General features: G+C 44.3%; 3 protein-coding genes across 3 annotated transcripts in view; 1 reads left to right on the forward strand and 2 right to left on the reverse strand.

Annotated features, from left to right (window-relative positions):
• T265_01600 (hypothetical protein) overlaps positions 1–4256 on the forward strand; it is a gene marked incomplete at both ends in the record, with an annotated part of 40543 nt that extends 36287 nt beyond the window's left edge. Inside the window, 3 exons of the mRNA XM_009165659.1 lie at positions 1384–1617; positions 2943–3068; positions 4162–4256. Of these exons, the coding sequence (XP_009163923.1) occupies positions 1384–1617; positions 2943–3068; positions 4162–4218 (417 nt within the window). The remainder of the gene's footprint in view (positions 1–1383; positions 1618–2942; positions 3069–4161) is intronic.
• Positions 4257–7383: 3127 nt separating this feature from the next.
• Positions 7384–7985, reverse strand: T265_01601 (hypothetical protein; the record flags this gene model as incomplete). The annotated part of the gene is made up of 2 exons (XM_009165660.1): positions 7384–7728; positions 7902–7985. 2 exons carry the CDS (start codon positions 7983–7985, stop codon positions 7384–7386), a joined length of 429 nt encoding a protein of 142 aa, XP_009163924.1.
• A 235-nt stretch (positions 7986–8220) lies between these two features.
• T265_01602 (hypothetical protein) lies at positions 8221–17954 on the reverse strand (the record flags this gene model as incomplete). The annotated part of the gene is made up of 7 exons (XM_009165661.1): positions 8221–8923; positions 9475–9624; positions 11081–11232; positions 13857–13979; positions 17508–17703; positions 17764–17881; positions 17919–17954. 7 exons carry the CDS (start codon positions 17952–17954, stop codon positions 8715–8717), a joined length of 984 nt encoding a protein of 327 aa, XP_009163925.1.
• Between the last annotated feature and the right edge of the window lie 431 nt (positions 17955–18385).

Below are 18385 nucleotides of genomic sequence, written 5' to 3' on the forward strand. Positions count from 1 at the left end.
GACAACCGGACTAGCCGTAGATGAAACAGTCACCAATCGGCAACGGTCCACAGCGATGAACTTACCCTTACTGACGAGGGTGCTGTCAACATACTGCCTATCTGAGCACAATGGCTCGTGTTCCCTTAATATGTTTATCATCCGACCATAAAACAATAAACTCAATGACTAGTCATGCCCATCGTTTCTGATGATCAGCTGTATTGTACCTGTGCAATTTTCCTCATTGGATTGTTGCGTCTGCCGTTACCACAAATGCAGTTCATATTTGACAAACATGAGTTGCTGCTCATGTTCGTCTTCATTTAGCCTGTTCGACCCCAAACTTGAGCAGTGATTGAGGCTTGAAATCAATTCGGCCAGCTGTCTTTCTCGATTGCAGGTGACCATTATTGTCTAACCGCATTCATTGAGCGGTAGTAGTCAAACTTTACAGAAACACTTTATCCTGAAGGACAAAAAACACGCACGTATCTGAAGTCTTTTGGTTAACTCATCTCCCATCATCCAACAAGACTTACGATTTAAGCTATCTTGTTGTGTGTTAATTGCGGAGTATATAAGATGATTTATGCCACGGTGTTAGATGGGTGCAGATTGTGTCAGCTCTGTGACATCTTACGTCATTGCTTGCTGAAGCAGTCGAGAGTAGTGTATCACAATGCTGTACTTTGCTTTGGTATACTGTGTCAGTACTCACAGCCCTCACCTAAAATCACAATAGTCCTTTCTGTGGTAGTGCATATACTTACGGCAGTGAAGCATCAATGTCAACACTGATGTTGCTGTCTTTGATGATGATGATGCACTTACTATTAGTTGGTCGCGTGGTTGAACCAGCTAAAGGACACATTCCGTATGTTGCACAGTTTGTTGAGTTTGTGGTTCATCAGAAACCTATTATCACCCAGAAAACGCTTGATTAAAGGGATTACTTCATAGAGAATACCAATGTCATCTACAAATAGCCGCATTCGGTATCCGTAACTTTGCTTTATGGTGACTGTCTCTGGTTTCAGGGTGAGACATCCTCTACTGATACGTTAAAAATCAAGAAGCTGATGGGCCTTTAGCGGGGCAAATCCAAGCCCAATTGTTATTTTCTTCCCTATCCCTCGTGTTTTGGCTAGGAACCGTGAAGAACATCCTGAAACAAGGCGTATGAGAGAAGTTTGAGAACGTAAATCCTATGCTTGTTTGGTTTTAATAGCACACAATGGCATTTGCGCTGCTGAGTGCCCTTTCATCTTCCGACAGTTCTAATTGAACTAGATATGGGTTGTTATTGCATAGTCATGTTTAGATCCTGCTTATTACGAAAGCCAAGGGCGAACGACCTGCATCTCTAACAGGTACCGCCTTCCCATGCCTATTCACAACCAGTCAGCGAACTTCCTTCAGGAGCTTCTTGCAGATGAGGAACCACTTCCACCACCAGGTTCGGAAGCAGAACGGGAGCTGCTCAAACCGAAAATCTTGGAGGCTCTCAGCCACACTGACGCAAGACAGCTGCGTGTTGTTTGGCCGACATCTTCTGATGCCCGGCCAGAGGAGCCACTTTTCGCCACACGTGTTGCTGGCAATGAATGCGGAGCTGTCTCCGAAGATCGACGAATGGTAAGCCAATGAAGCAAGTAGGGCTTTCCACGAGCTTCCATTTCAACTCATTTGGTTCATTGATGTAAGACAAGCCTTTGAATCTAACACTGCTTCGTCTGATGAAAAGTGATTATACTGGCACTTTAAGCAAGATGACAAGTCCCACTAAAGATCGTTCCACAGCGCCTTTGAAGAATTTAGATTTCATGTTCAGGCGCTCCGCACTGTTTGTGATTTGTCAGTTTCGTGGTAACATCCACGTCGGTGAATTCCTGTAGGAATGTCTTAGAGGTGACCGTTGAGTATACCACACGATTTACAACACAATTACTACGAATGCTTCATAAAACTTATATTGATCGCAATATTCTAGTGCTGGTTTCGAAGACCCATAAGTGGAAATCTCCGGTAGAATTATCTGCGAGGATTACACATCCACAGTTTTAGTGGAAACCCTAAGGCATACACATACATGAGAGAAAGTTCTACTCATCAGAAGTCCTAGTAGAATACGTGGGAATGCGAACCAAAGCTGTGAGTGCAGGGGTATTTTTACTTTTCCAAGCAGTAGAAAAAAAGTTACGTCTGGATTACTTTGACTCACGATATCGAGGAATTAAAGGAAAGCTTTACTTTGCTGAGGAAACAAGGGCATCATCCTGTCTTTGCTAGTCTGCTGAATGATAGTAAAGCCCTACTTCAGTTTGGAGATGGAGTTCTGAATGAACAAAAAAGCTAATTGAGACAGATGCTTTTCAAAACTTTAATCCTGTTGAGACATAAAATCGCCTACCGGAAAGCGAACCATACAATGGCCTGGCGACGAAGCGAAAAACGAACTCAAGCGTGTTTGTAGCGGACTTGACGCAGAACCTGTCGCCTGAAGCATGTGATCGTCACGAAACTAATGAAGTACACATAGTACATATGAACCCCAACCATTCGTCTCTCGGCTGTCAGTTTATTTGCATCACAGTGGTCTCCCGCTTTCCTAATGTGTTTATTTGGCAACTGATCCAGAAAAGACTTCTAATAGATAATTTAGGGGTGAAGTTGTCCAAATAAGTGGAAATTAGAGACAATTCCAAAGTGTTGACTCCTGGTGGGGTTGGTGAGCAGAACTAAACGCAAAGAACTGTTGGGGGAGTTACTCCGTCTTCACAATCAGCCGCCTTTTCCCGACGTCTGAAAAAAAACCGCGACCAACGGGTTAGCGAATTCAATTTTCTACAGCTCCTGGAGGTTTGTGTGAACCATAGTATTATAGAAGACGTCCATTTTTCTTTTGATTTCATTGTACCTGTACTATACGAGCTCTTTCCATTGTCCATACCTATTTGCAGCTCCGGGATGCGATTTTTGACGTCTTCGAACAGCAATCTTCGTTCCGGATGAAGGACCTACAGGAACGGCTGACAGAGTTATCTTTGAATGGGCTACCGAGGAACACTATCTGCTCAATGCTCAAGGTAGGTTGTGATCTATGGTGGCACCAACAGTTATGTGCGATTTTTACCAGGGGTCAGGTAGGATTGAATCACTATCGTGTAAAGCAACACAAGACACCAACAAGACACATTGCACCTAGCGATACCTCAGTTATTTCCGTGAGCCTCTTAGTGAAGTTCTCACAGTGTGGAAATACACCTTAAACTTCTTCGCTCTCTTTGCAACATTGCATCCCTCTTCGCTAAAAGACAGTTACGTGTTTACCCCTAGTCGCTCCCTCTAACTCTTGGAACGACCCTATGAATGAGTTTACTGAAAGAGATTTCCGCCAGTAATCACTGCTTTCTGAATAGCTATCGTATGTATGTGAAGCCAAAATCCATGTTTGGATTTATTAGCGAAACCTAACCGTTGCAGCTTCTTTCTGTTTCGCTGACCGCCTGAACGTATATTTTGCTGTGTGAAGTTTGACACCAACCACATTATTAAAATGGTTTCAGACCTCTCACTGGGTGTTGCTTTTGATGGTATGATTAGGATTCAAACCAATCTTGTATTCGGATCACGAAGGTCCATTGTAGGTAATTCTTCAAGTCCCCTTGCGGGAACAAAGTAGGGGGACGCTTCATGAAATGGCATCCGTAGTGGTTTGACAAACTGGCACTAGTGGGAATAAGCTATAAGTGAGCGATTCACAGCTCGCTACACAATGGACAGGCAGGTTAGAATGAAAGGAGGTTTTTTGTCTGTTTGACAACACGTACGCTGATATGGATGGAGAAATTCGCACAAGGTTTTTCGGAGTTCATACAAATGTCATGTCTGAGGCGCGAAAAATCGACAGAGCAATCTTAAGTGACGGGCAATTATTATGAGATAGGAGAACAGAAATGTTGCTTCCTCAAAGCGACTGTATGGCTCAAGCTAATTGATGAAAACCTATGGATAGGTAGTTTCCCGACTTTTCACCGCTCCCCTTTCATTACAATGTCCTTCGTGAAAATCTTCCTGTTCATATGTTGTTGACAATTGTACCTTGATATATTGTGCTCTCGTTTTAAATACCCGTGATTTCTTATCAAGCTACATATGTTTTGTTCCGTTCCTCACCAGAATCTGTGTGTGTACAAGCGGTCCCGGTATTTTCTTCGCCCTACGGTTGTGGATTGAGTTAAGCCTTCTCCCTATTCCCGTGTAAATAAAAGCCGGTTGTGATTAATGAGGTTTTCTTTGATAAACAACGGTTGTCTGGCGGGCCCCCTGGGATTCTCGATTCAAGCAAACTTGTAAACGACGCTTCTGTCAAACTCTCGCCGAACTCATTCTCACGTTCTGATATTGAATTTTCACCGAATTCTCCATGGTTATGCTTTTTGAATAGCTATAGCAGTCTGCGTTTCCTTACTAAATAAGTCCAATGATAGAGTCGATACAACACTACCTTCGTGCAGTGGTCCACACTATGGACTTGTTTGAAGTGTAACCAGAGTAACGGGAACTTACAATGCCCTACCTTTCTTTAGTAATTCTCTGGGTGTTTACTTTGAAAGCCACTTCGTAAATGAAAGGGACTATTCAGTGAATCATATACACTGTGGAATTTGCTTGTAACACAAGCACCCATTGTTCGATGGATGGATATTTGTGCGAGATAGTCTATTTGGGTTAGCGCCAACCTTCGATGTACCCGTGGTACTATGAGCAGCGTAAACATTGCATGTTGAATTATGCGCACACAGTGAGAAGTTCAACTGCCACGCTTAAGCTGTTGACAGTAGCAGTTTGGAAGACTGAATGCATAGTTCTGATTTTCCATCGTTGGTATTATCGGTAATACCAAGGCTTGTGAAAACGCTGAAAACTAGTCTTCCGTTGCCATTCATCAGACGCTTTGAAGTGTGTTCGAGTATTTGATGGAACAAAACTTTAGAGCGGTATTTCCTATCAAACACTCACCTAAGTTTATGTCACAAAGCCCAAGCTTTTCGATTTCATTCCCCATATTCCATTCCAACTTCACGCATTTGATGGTAATAGTAGTTACAAAAGACGAGAACAGAAAGTGACTGTAATTCGTGCGGTTTAGACCGAAACGGTATTGAAGGACAACGCTCTGAGTAGTAGTTCTTAGGTATTACACCGGAGGTACTTTCGTCTGTTTAGTTTGTTGACATCCTATTTGAAAGGCAGATTCGGATAGATTCATTTCTGTCCTAATTATCCTGGAATTGACCCCGTGTTGCGTGCAAATTCTGCTGCGCAAGCCTTTCAGGCTTTCCGTTCTGACCGGCTAATTGCACCTCCGTCTCCGGGGCATCTGGCTTACATATTATTTGTACCCTAACCGGGCCTTCTCCCATTCAGCTGTCTCTGCTTTCACATCTAAAAAGGCTGTGTTATCAGCCACTTCTAAAATGAACTAGATTCTCATGTTGGTCTGTGTAAAAGTTCGGGAAATCTCCGCACATTTTTATCAGCTCTTCCGAGGCTGAAAAATTCGTGGGTGCTTCAATTTTCGTTTCTGTCATGAATATGGCTAGCACGGGGCCTAAGGGTGACCCCAGCGAGACCTCTCACTGTTGTTGGATGCACCCGAATTGAATTATTTCTGTGCACATAAGCAACAACGACATAGGTTTGCACGACACGGCTATTTTACTGACCTGGATCTAATCGAGTTGATGGTCTGTTCAATGAGCATTTCGGTAAACGAAAATAAAATCGGCCGAATCCAACCTTAAGTCCTATCGAGCTGACCAAATCGGACGTCTTTTTTCGAGGTGTAGGGTGAAAAACTACGTCCGTTTTGGCTGGTGCAGATGTGCGGACCCACTGAATGGCCCAACCGACGCGGATATTTATCGAGAGACGCCATCGATCGTCGAAACCTGAAGGCTGCATATCAAGACTGACTATGGCGGCGTATGGGCATTACGAAACTTTACCTATTCATATACGGAAGGTGCATTTAGCGGTTCAAACGGCTTGATTGTAGGTGCTAAGTAATCACGAAACAAACCATAAGACTTGTTGAAACTTGCTGACTGGATGCACATGTTGCTCGGGCAGTTTTTGACGAGTTCGGACGCAGCAACCAAACGAACTAAAGTTTCAAGTCTAATACCAGTACGCGATTGTCGTCCTACAGGTCTACTGACATCTCAAGCTGGAGAAGATGAAGAGGCTGGATCGCCTTTGAACTCTTTTGACCTTAGAGAAGCATCTTCTGTGTGGAAAATTAGTTTTTTTAAAAATTGACTGTCCATAAACAGGGAAACCATCCTTAAGAACCTCGGCATCACCCAAAGTCTATGCTCAAAACCTTTAGCACTTTAATCGCACCCTGGTCCTTTGGAGGGCACCTTTTTCAAGTTACATCACATGCGGAGCCGTATCAACACGTGATGCAGTGCTGCCATGTGTATTGTCAGTCGTTAGAATCATATTAATTGGGCTTCCAAACAACGGCTTAAGCTGAACCTGGATATCGGATAGCTGTGCTGTGCAACTGGGTGATAAAGGTTAACCTGTATCACGTTGAACGTAGTTTTACCCCAATAAGTTGGCGTTGATGACCACCAGCTCACAGAAACATTTACAGCAGACAGTTGATACACTCCTTACTCACCAGTTCAGTTTGACAGGGTTGGAGTTAGTGCAGTCGCACAAGTAATACAGATGATACAGACGGCTATATTTCGCTTCATACCGCATCACTTTAGTAGCTTTCTCTGTTTCGACCCGGATGGCAAAATCAGAAAAGATAGTTAACAGAGTTTGCACGATCGATCGGTTTTTCCCACGGACCATAAGTAAAAGGTATGGCGCTATAGGGTTACAGCAGATGTTCTGTGAAAGAGCATGCAACTTACCTTCCAATGTACCCGGTGTTTGGACAATCCACGTGTATCTCCTGGCAAATGGTGTATTTCATAGAACCTTCGTCTTTCTTGGGCGGGTCCGATGAAAGTATTCAAGGGTTACCTTCTGGTGCGGTAGCTCTGAACACCTTGTGAAACTATTGGCTCCACCAAATGTCAATAGTTTACGAACATTTTCCATTTGGAGAGCAGAATGAATATATGAAAAAGTGTCTCAGGCGCTCTCCACACCAAGATTGGTCTCTTACCAGATATTGAATGGCAAGATGACATAGTCCTTTCTGTCTCTTCCCCACCTTAAATGCAAACACTGTCGAATCTCCAAGATAGGACGGTGGGTCTTTGTGACCTTCAATACGTGTCTTCAGAGTGGAAATTCACGCTGGGAGACCGGGTAGAGATTACTCCAAATTCTTCAGAAAAACCGGTAGTCTGCTGGAAAGCGTCTACCTGTTCACTCAATTAGCAAGTGTTGGATTATTGTTTTTAGGCTGCGCATTGAATACCCTAAAGAATTACCGAGGTGTCCTTCTATTCTGTGGCACCGAAAAGATGTTAAATTGTTGAGGCTTATAGCCCTTGTATACGGCCACCTCCTAAAATTAGGTAACCTATCTGTTCCGCGGACGTTTCTTCTCCCAGTTAGCAGTGCTGTATCAAGCCGACCCATCGAATCAAAAATGGAGTCATACGTAAACGAATATCCGGCAGTGGCCGAATGCGCGTCCAGCATAGTGACGATGTGCGGTTTTCCGACCACGTCTCTCGAATGTCGGGAGAGTGTCCACCATATTGAGCACTGTTAGCGAAGTCCCAACCCAAATTATAAAAGGGTAACAGTCATTTGATAAAATTCGTCCAGTATGGAAGCCTTCACGAAATTGGCGATGAGACTGAGGACACCCGAAGTGTCAACATGTCGCAGTCAAGTGCATACCCTTCTGTCAATCCACCCTGATGATTCCCGCTTACCGGTATTCCTCCCAATTCAGTAGCTCTCACTTTTTGCTCTTCTGGTCCAGCCTCTTCGTCCACGGTTGCCCTAGTCAGCAGCATTCCGGCTTCATAGTGACAAGAGCAACCGTAACACCAAAGAACTGACTGTTGAGTTGTCACTTTTATGCGCGGTACATCTTACACTCTGACTTTGGCTTTCCAAACTGTTTTTTGCGGTGCTCGTCATCTGGACCGCGCATCACACCTAATTTCGGGCCAGTGGACATCAGTTCCGATGTGAAACCCAACAATTCGCTGCCTTACTTTGAACCAAAATTTATTAGAATTTGTTCAACTAAAGTACGGGCGAAGCGAATCAAACAAGAATCGATTTCAAACAGTAAAAGCTTATGCATACAATCGGGCTTGACACTTGCCAACGCTAGAGTGGTAGTAAGATCGTACATAAATAAGACGCAACGAAGTGACTGTAGAGTGCACATCACTTGCAAATGGGAATGGAGAACGAGAAGTTTCTACTGAAAGACATATGTATGTGTAATAAGGCGGTCCGAGGTGAGGAGACAACAAGGGAAATCAGATGTCCCCGAGTTGAAAACAGCAGTCACCTGTGGATGATTCAGGGCAGAAAAAAGCACAGTGGATCGTTGTAGTGAACTGTCAGTCCGAGGACAAAATTAATTGGCAGATCAGAATCGGAAAATACGTAATTTTCTTATCGGTAAGAAAATAATTTAGAAACCAGTGGCAACGTAAAAATGCAGTGAACAGCATATCTAGCTGTTGTGCCATGAGAATAGCGAAAGCGGGAACTGAGAGATACAAGCGCTATCCATCGCCATTATCGTGAGCGGATTTCCTGTCATACCAGTGCAAGAAGTGTTGCAATTGGTGAAACACCGTGAAGCTTATTCCAGCTGCGATCGGGCCTTTGATCCAGTTCATTGTAACACCCTTGTATAGACCGTGAAACACTCCTTCGGTGGAATAAACAATGTACATTGTGTGCCAAATGTTGTTTAAGTATTCCGGATGACCTGGAAGTAGAACATTTAGAATTTACTAAGTTCGAGCGAGGTAATGAAGATGATACAATGCACGATCGCAATCAAACACGTAAAAGTCTGCGTCAGTCAAATATGACTATTTTGCTATTTAGTCCGCTTGATCTAACGAAACTATCGTTCACTTTACTTTTGCACCAGAAAAAGGCACTAACTCAAATTGTGTGGGTCCCCGCTAAGATAGAACTCTGGTCGGACTGGATGGAAGTCTTCCCCCTGATGCGTTACTCTTCTGGAACATCAAAATCCCGTCTGTCGCCAGTGAGCTTCTCTATAACGGACATCTATCGTTTATTTACCAACCTTTCCCAAAACTAATTGACGTCGCTACTCTGTGCCTTCTAGAAAATGATGCTGACGAATTGGCGGTTTAATGTACAAAAAACAGATAATGCACCAATGTTGAAGAAGACCGCTGTGCACTGGAGATCACACTTGAAAAAGAAAAGAACTTAGCTACGAAATGCATCGATGAAGGAGTTCATCCTCAAATACGGTGAGAATGAATTTGAACGTTCGGATACCTGTAACTGCTGCATTTTGCATTCGTCTGCGGACAATATCCAATGGGTATGAGGCTGTCTGACCAAGGACACCGGAAAAGGCACCACAACATAGGTTCTCGAAAGGTCTCAGTTTCTCCGGCCGAGTCTTCAGAACGGCCATATGTCTATCTGTGATAAGCGAACGGAAGGCAATTTTCAGTCATCATTAAGAAAAGGGAAAATGAAAGTGACAACGACGGGATTATTAGTTTTTAATAATCTTCATGCACACAGCGAAGTAACGCAGATTGATTAGAAATGGTCCCTTGGTGGTTCTGAACGCCATTATAAGCCATGGAGTGACAGATGGCCATGATTGCAGGAAATGACAAAATCAGAGAAAGCAATCAGGTGTGGCACAACTTGAACTAACAGATGTCTTGCGAACCAAGGGAAGTACCAAGGTTAAGACACCACCAGTTCTTCCATCAATATATGGGACTGAAATAACTGGCAGACTCGCCCATGACCATAGAGTGAAAAAATGTGATAGAACCGACGTCGTCATATAGCTGGACATTGAGATGGCACAGTAACTTGGTTGTTTTTAAGAAAATAATTGTTTATTATGATGTTGTATACATTACCTCCTCATTAATAACCCCGTCGACAGTAAGCGCACTTCGAGGAAAAACTGTTGCAGCGTGAACTCTTTCCATTGTAGTCCGCTTTGGGAAAGCAAACCTTGCGGGATCACCTAGAAGACAGTTGTAGTCGAAATGGCCTTTTATCCCCATCAGAATAGGAATTCCGTTTGCCACCGAGCCGACAATCATCAAGTATAACTGTCTGTACTATCCACACCGTTATCGCACTAACCCTCGTCACCAGCAGTTAGTTCCGGACTAAACTTGAAATGACTTGCAGTTTCTTTTCCGGTAGTCTGTGAAACAAGCCTGCGATTTCCAGTAGAATCAACGAACCAGATAGTTAAGTTAGCCAGTCCTTTCAGCTTTAACACACTGTTGGATTCACGCACAAAACACAGCCGACAATCACTATCCCTGCATAATGAAGCCAACTTTCTTGTGTGAAGTAATCACCCTAGCGTCCGGGTCATGTGATATGAGAGTGCGCTGCTGAAAACCAACGGCATGATATCTGGAGTGAACAAAAGTTGGCAATGTGTCGGAATATTGGTGACTCAAGTGTGTTTGTGAGTTATTTATTCGTTGGTCGTTGATCTGCTTGCACGACTTGCAAGCCGACTGTCAAGTCCAGCGAACAGATCAACGGCCACCAGACCCACAACCAGTGAGTATAAGTTGACTATATCAACGATTGTTGACCGCGTCTTGGGGCTTGTATTAATCTACTACCGGATTTTTCGAATTCGAAACCGCCTCAGGATTCAGGATAATGGTTTTTGGAAGAATGACTGTGTATTTCCATCAGGTCCTCAACACTGGTCGAATGAAAACAGACGCTTGTAATCAGATTAGCCCTCAACCAGTAGTGTACTAGAGATGTTTGAGTTTCAAGGTGGAGTTTTCACGAAAACACCGATTCACTGGCTTAGGGAAGATAAGAAGTGTAAAAACAATTGTAAACTCTCAGACACCGATAATTCTGAGGGGAAACCCACTTAATCGATGTTCCTTGAGCGTTTCAAAAGTGAAAAATGCGATCCCTGAGTAGGGGATGATTCCAAGAATCGCAGGAATAAAACCGCGATACAATGCCCGTGCGCCCTCTTCTGTGGTTACTGTGCGAAGGGCGTGAATGACATTGTGGTACCTGGAACAGACCAATGCGAATGTAGCTAGCAGAGCAGAATAGATGAGGAAAACTACAGATAAGGGAGCCGAATACAATGAACACAGATGATATGATAGCAGTGTAGTTGTAGCGTTTACTTTGTGGACCAGTAAAGATGGTGCAGCGGATCTCGAGACTTCGGTATGAATATGCTTTGAATTTCCGTATACTACTGTCGCGAACACACCTCGATCAATCAAGGCTCTTCCAACAATCATATGGCGAATATGAGGACTGATTTATAAAATGTCATCGCTGCTGTTACTCTGATGAGCATCCAGTTTGTCATACAGGGTAACATATGGCGGACAAGGAAAAGAGTAAATCAAATCTAAGTGCTACTAGTGCAACCTGGATTCCAGAACGGAGTAAATAGGCTGGAAAAATACAATGCTTGCATTATGGCTGCCTAGCGTAAGAAATTGGGGATTTTACCACAGACTGGCATCAGAGCAGTCCCTCTTTCCTTTGGGCTAGCAAAGTGGCTTATGTTATTGTCAATGAGGATGAGGATGTGAATCCGACAAGATGAAATGAACACCCGCTAACTTAACAGTGGTGACTGAATAAGTCACATACCCTCAGAACGAAGTGGATATCAACTACTTGGTTCAATGCATTAGGTTTTGTCACACGTGATTCAGCGGTGCTCCTAACTGGAGCAACCAATGTTCTCTTCTTGGCCTCAGCTGCCGGGAGGACGGACATCACATTGGTCGTGAAATGCCTAGCGAATGTTATCGGTATCGCTAATAAAGGTTAGCCGATAAACAGACAAGATACCCGAAGATGTCGGAAGGTAGGTCAGGAAAATGACCAATAGTCCCAAGCAACTCGAATCGTTATCAATCCTTATCCTCCCATAAGTTGAAAAGGGAATTAAAGTGACCGACATAGACAGGTTGATTTCAGCATTCGGCACCGTCGTGATGTTATGAGCTTATTACTTTTGTGCTATCGTGCCACATTGTCCAGTAGACTGTTAGCCTGCAAACACGTGCAAGATGTGGAATTTGAAGTGGCTAGGTTTCATCAAACTGCGTGGCCCGTTGGGTGGATAATTGATTACCAGCACCATTTCGAGGCGCGTCGAGTTCGAATTTACTGACGGAAAAATCCGTGGTTCGAACCTAACCTCTACATTTCCTCATCAGTATGGCTGCTAAGTACCGAAAGGGTGTTAAGGCCAAACGACTATCATTATCACTTGGGGCACAGTTATCGATAAAAGAAGTTCTGCATTAATCTTTGTCAGAATTCTGCATCAAAACTGCGAGGCTCGACGAGTGGAAAACCTGCAAAAATTGGTCCATAGGTTGGTGCAATACGATATCCAACTATGTTGCTCATCAACGCCTCAGTGGAAACCGGAAATCTTTCGATCATGTCATTTTTACGGTTGGATACCGCCGTCCCAGAGACCAGCTGAAGATAGCTTGCTGTGGACAAGTATTCCCTGAGTTTTCTGTCCATTGAGGTCATTTCTAAACCGGAATACGAGTAAGTAAAGATCTCTGCAGACTGTTGTGCGTCGGGAGCTGCTGTGTTCCAAACTAGTGTTTTCATGGCTAGGTAAAACCATTATTTAGAGTGGCGCTTACACCGGATACAATTGTGGGTAGAAACAACCAGAATAATTGCAGCAGAACAGGAGAAATTTTCAAATTTTGCTTAAATTTCTATGAATCTCTCATTTACCTGAAACCAGATACCAACTACCTCGACATCGGAATCAAACCTCGAAACAGGGAAAGTAGCAGAGTTCGGATTACAGCTAACTGCGCAATGGTGCCGCCATTAAGCAGAAGTCCTTTTACCAATGTATGGAAAACTTGGAATCCACGATGTGGATTTCATAACTCTGAAGTTAAAGTTACAAACAATCTGGAAGTGGGTCATTCGATGGTGGACAGGGAAAACTTTTGACAAAAACTCGAGTACTATTCAATTAACACCAAGAAAAAAGCTGAACCATTGATGAAGTGATTTGCGGTGCAAAAGAGATATATTTCCATTTGGAGGACAGCTTTTTCAAATAAGCATACCTTGTTTTCATCTGTCCTGACCCTCCTTCTCAAGTTCGGTTACACCACTGCTTCAATAATCCATGCTCCCATTAACCCATCTCCAGGGCCAGATTCGCGTTGTATGTGTGAATAGGCTCGGTTTCATGTGTAAAAACCCAGAACAGGTTCAGGGGAAGAGAAATGCCTACTGACATAATTGAAGTCTCTTTCATCGGAGTGAACATGAATAATGAGTATTGTCCAATACGCTGGAGTCGACTCATTGCATCTTGTCAGCCATGCACTGTAGGAGGCGATATGGAGTAAGAAAGTCACATTACCAACAACTTTATTTTATTCAAAGAACTTTCGGCTAAAAGGGCAGCTTACAAGACTGCTTTCCTCCCAGCTTGCAGAAATCAGGTGTAGTCAGCTTCTGGGCACTCTGGAAACGGCTGCCAGCCATCTAAACCGTGATGAATGTACCGGGGACGGATGTAAGGAATCAGCTGGAAAACGTTATTTCCAAGTTAGGGTACGGATACAAAAAAGTGCTCAAGGCACTCTGGTAGTGGTGAAATCATGACAGCAGCTTACCTCTTGGACGTTGTCACAGCCATACGGGCCCGGGCAAAGTCCAAGGGGTAGGTGGTGACAACACATGTTGTGCCTGCCATGCAACCGGCAAGGAACCGTCGAAGACGCAAATCCGAAAGTCTCCTAAAACAAGAGTGACACAAAAAACAAATATGGTAAGATTTACACCAAAAACAGTACACCATTCAAAAACATCAGAAAAGGACAATGATGTCAGAAGGATCGTTTAGTGCTTACCGAGTAAAACTGCAACCAGGAGCTTGCTCAGTCACACCGATTGGCATGGAACAGACGTAAGGACAGTGCTAGGGTAAGCTTTGTAGGACGCAACGTATCACGGATAACTAGGATAAGGTTTTAAGATGCAGGTCTCATACCAGTCACGAGGTGTACACTTTCGGAACTTTCAACGTGATACATGTAGCGCATACTGGATAGGTCACATCCGAACAGATGGAGAGTACAATAGTGCAGAACACGCAGAACCCGAAAAGCAAATGTGACAAACTGCGAGCTTACTTAAGACGCTGACCATGAACTGGTAGACAGGCTAGTGTAGAAGCTGGTAAACTCGGAGTGTCACAGTACACTCGAATGTCACGATCATAAGATTGGCGAGGGACTATGGTGTGCGATCGATACTACGAGAGAACTGTGGCAAATTTTAGAACCTCCATTGAATTGTCTTGCGGGGTTCAGGAACATCCTCCAATGCTCGACTAAACGGTGAATGTAGAATGTACAGATTAATCCTGAGGTACGCGAGGAACTCTATCTGGGAGACCAGTGAGATTGATTATCGGTTATAAACGCCCATTTTGTAGGATTGAATTCATGATACATAGAACAAACATTTTTGTGACACTTCATCCAATGGCTTAGGAGTTCGTTCTGGATCGAGTTAACTCGCTCCCCTGGAATTTTTCTGGATGTATCTCGATTAAATTTTGGAGGTGACCTCATAGGTATATTATAATGTTCCGATAGGAACCTAACGCACCCCTAAAGATGAACCGATGGCAGCTGAGGATGTCCTGATGGGTCTGCAACGCTTCGCGTTTCATGAACGCAGGTACATCAGCCTACAACTTTATTCATCGATAGGTTAGGAAGACCAACCACCAAGCACACCAACCACCGCCGCATTGCGGTTAGACCCTTAAGTCAAGCGCTGAGGAGTCTAATGATTCTCTTATTTAAACGTGGACGCCCTGGCAGCATCCCAGACCATGTAAAACTATGATTTAGACACTTACAATCATTCTCATGCCACAACAACCGTCGTGTGGTGCCTTACTTGCAGCATGCAGCAGAAGTCACTAAAGTCAGTAGGCTGGTTCTCGCATTAATATGACCGATTCGGTGAACCTTATTCGTTATAAATTCCAGGGAACACACAATAAATGCACTTCAGGAGCGCTTCATGGAAAAGAAAAAGGAACACAAAGGCTTCCCGTACAAATAGATCATAACTCAGCCTTGTTACACAGAACATCGCTTTTTTTCTACGCAGATCAAGTTGGTCTTGACGGAGAACTCTGCTGAAATTCACCAGATATACAAAACACCATCATCACTATCATCAACTGTAAGAACCGCGTACTTGTCGTATAGTGGTGGTAGCTGCCACGACTTCGTTCACCGACAAATTGGGCAGGTGAGGTAGCTAGCTGTGTATTGGAGGCGTTAGCTGATATAATTAACGCGTAAATATAGGGCCGCATGTGGATTTTTAATTGGAGAGAGCTATGAACTGAAGGCAATAGTTTGGATACATGAGCGCCATCGAAGGCACGACTGGGCCGTGACTGACAATGCCTATAACTACCGATGTGTCGCGTCTCGGGATCCTCATCCAGGGAGACGGCAATGACCTGTACAGCTGAGTTTGCTGATAATGGCTTTCACAATTCACTGTCAAGTCACTGCTCGACTTTTCCTGGCTCGTTTCCACCCTTCAAGAAAGACTGGCACATGGAGCATGTGGCCAAGCCAGCGCGACCTATGCAGGGTGAACAGTTCATCTATCATGAGTGAGCTGTTTCTTCTGAAAGCCACCTGACGTAGTTCAGCATCACTGATGCACTGTCTTCACTAGACTCGTGAAATGCTCCGAAGGCATCGGTGGTCAAACGGTAGCTGCCACGACTTCGTTCACCGACAAATTGGGCAGGTGAGGTAGCTAGCTGTGTATTGGAGGCGTTAGCTGATATAATTAACGCGTAAATATAGGGCCGCATGTGGATTTTTAATTGGAGAGAGCTATGAACTGAAGGCAATAGTTTGGATACATGAGCGCCATCGAAGGCACGACTGGGCCGTGACTGACAATGCCTATAACTACCGATGTGTCGCGTCTCGGGATCCTCATCCAGGGAGACGGCAATGACCTGTACAGCTGAGTTTGCTGATAATGGCTTTCACAATTCACTGTCAAGTCACTGCTCGACTTTTCCTGGCTCGTTTCCACCCTTCAAGAAAGACTGGCACATGGAGCATGTGGCCAAGCCAGCGCGACCGACGCAGGGTGAACAGTTCATCTATCATGAGTGAGCTGTTTCTTCTGAAAGCCACCTGACGTAGTTCAGCATCACTGATGCACTGTCTTCACTAGACTCGTGAAATGCTCCGAAGGCATCGGTGGTCAAACACCGTACTCGCCGCGCAGTCACCAGGCTTCTGACCCGCATAGTAATATGGAACACACTGCAGCATTGTAAACTCGACCATTGATGGATAAGCAGTTATGCATATACCACAGGCGATTGTACATAATACTCTTTACCCGAACGTACTGCACTAGCGTCATTTCATCCTTACGTCCGAACGATATTTGAAATATAGAAGCATGCTTCAATGTAACTTATGATGTTGGCGGAAACTCTGGCTTCGCTCCTCTTACAGCTCACCGAGTAGTGACCGACTCTATCCTCATCGTCAGTGCGTTGTGCCTCACTTGCCGCGAGAGATGATTCACACAGCCTGTGGTTACCAATATGTGTGATGTTAGTATGGATAATCACCCTGGGACCGTGGAGCTCAGTAGAGCTTTTAAATCACACCATATCTGGATGACTTCAATCACAGAGTAACGTAACTTGCACTATCGCAGCTCGATTAAACTTATTTTTTCAACTATATATCACGAGCTCAATGCATAAATGTTACCAGTGTGGTCACCAACATAAAGGGGGATAGGGGTGAGGCAGATACACGCTAGACCAGTCGGTTGAAGTCTAACGAATATGGATATCCAACGAAGTGGAAGTTTCAGCATCCGCGAATGAATCAGGCCGTTCACTGTCCTCACTCACTGATATATCATGTCCCTGGAGTTCCAGTCGGAGGATTGACAGTCATCTACACGATCGGGTAGTTGGTCCTCTGATCACAGACTGATATCCGATAGTTTATCCCATGTGCATGATGTCAAAAATGGTGTTGACAGGGAGGGTCTCATCTGATACGCAACCAGGTGTTTCCACCAGTGTTAAAATAAGCATTGGGATATTGAAGTCAGCAGCCCAATAAAGTAGGAGATAATACGGAGATTTCTCGTGACCTTTTGATCCTGATACTTAAGAGGACAACAACTCTCACTGATGGTACAGTGTCACACCACAAAATGCATACATGGGATACAAGACTCACATGTGTGACATATCCGGAAGATCGATTCCCAATGCGTGTTTGTAACGTTCGTGGGCTGAATACTGGATCGCCGCATATGGGAAAATGCGGGATAAAGTGGCGGTGTTGCCTCGCCATAAACTGAAGAAGCCCTGTTCAACAACACTCTCTTCAAGGAAACGGTATAATTCGCGCACAGTGAAGGGCCGGACAGTAGCTATAAATTGCAGAGTGAAAGCGCATAAATCCTTAAAGGTTCAGCATTTGATAAACTCACACTGAAATGTGATTTTAGCTCGATCTAGTGGGGCTATCGTGGATTTTGCAACACAGCCAGCCAAGCCACCAGCCAGAAGGTTATAGCGCAGACTAGTTTTCGTCGGTTGAGGAGCTGCCTGTGAAAATTTTATCAAGTAATCGAAGGAAACTCACTGTGTTCGACTCAGTGGTTGAGCGTGCGGCAGTCATCAGCGGAGGTGCAGAGTGTACTCTGTCGCGCTAAAACCGTCATGCAGGTGCTTGGGTTTTAAGGCGAAGCCTCCAGCTCCTTCATGTGCCTGGATACAGGTGGGGAAAATAAAAGTTATTTTCAATCGCGTACACGTCGCCGCGGAAAACGGAGGAAGTTGATACCCTTGTCGTTCATCACTGCTTGTAAGAAAGCTTCTGAAGAGCTTCCTACACATTCCTCTGAACCCACAAGCAGTTGAATACAAACACTGCTGCGCATGCATGTTAAAAAGAACGGATCAGTCGGAAGAAACGAACACATTCTTGACGTCAAGGTACATTAGGATTGCATTGCACCTATCAGCAAGCTGTTGTTTTACCGCTTAATGGAGTGTGAAGATGTGGTCCACGCAGTATAGTTCGGGCCGCAATTCTGCTGGCTCTTTTCG

Source organism: Opisthorchis viverrini (assembly GCF_000715545.1).
Source record: "Opisthorchis viverrini unplaced genomic scaffold opera_v5_17, whole genome shotgun sequence".
Lineage (NCBI taxonomy): Eukaryota > Metazoa > Platyhelminthes > Trematoda > Opisthorchiida > Opisthorchiidae > Opisthorchis > Opisthorchis viverrini.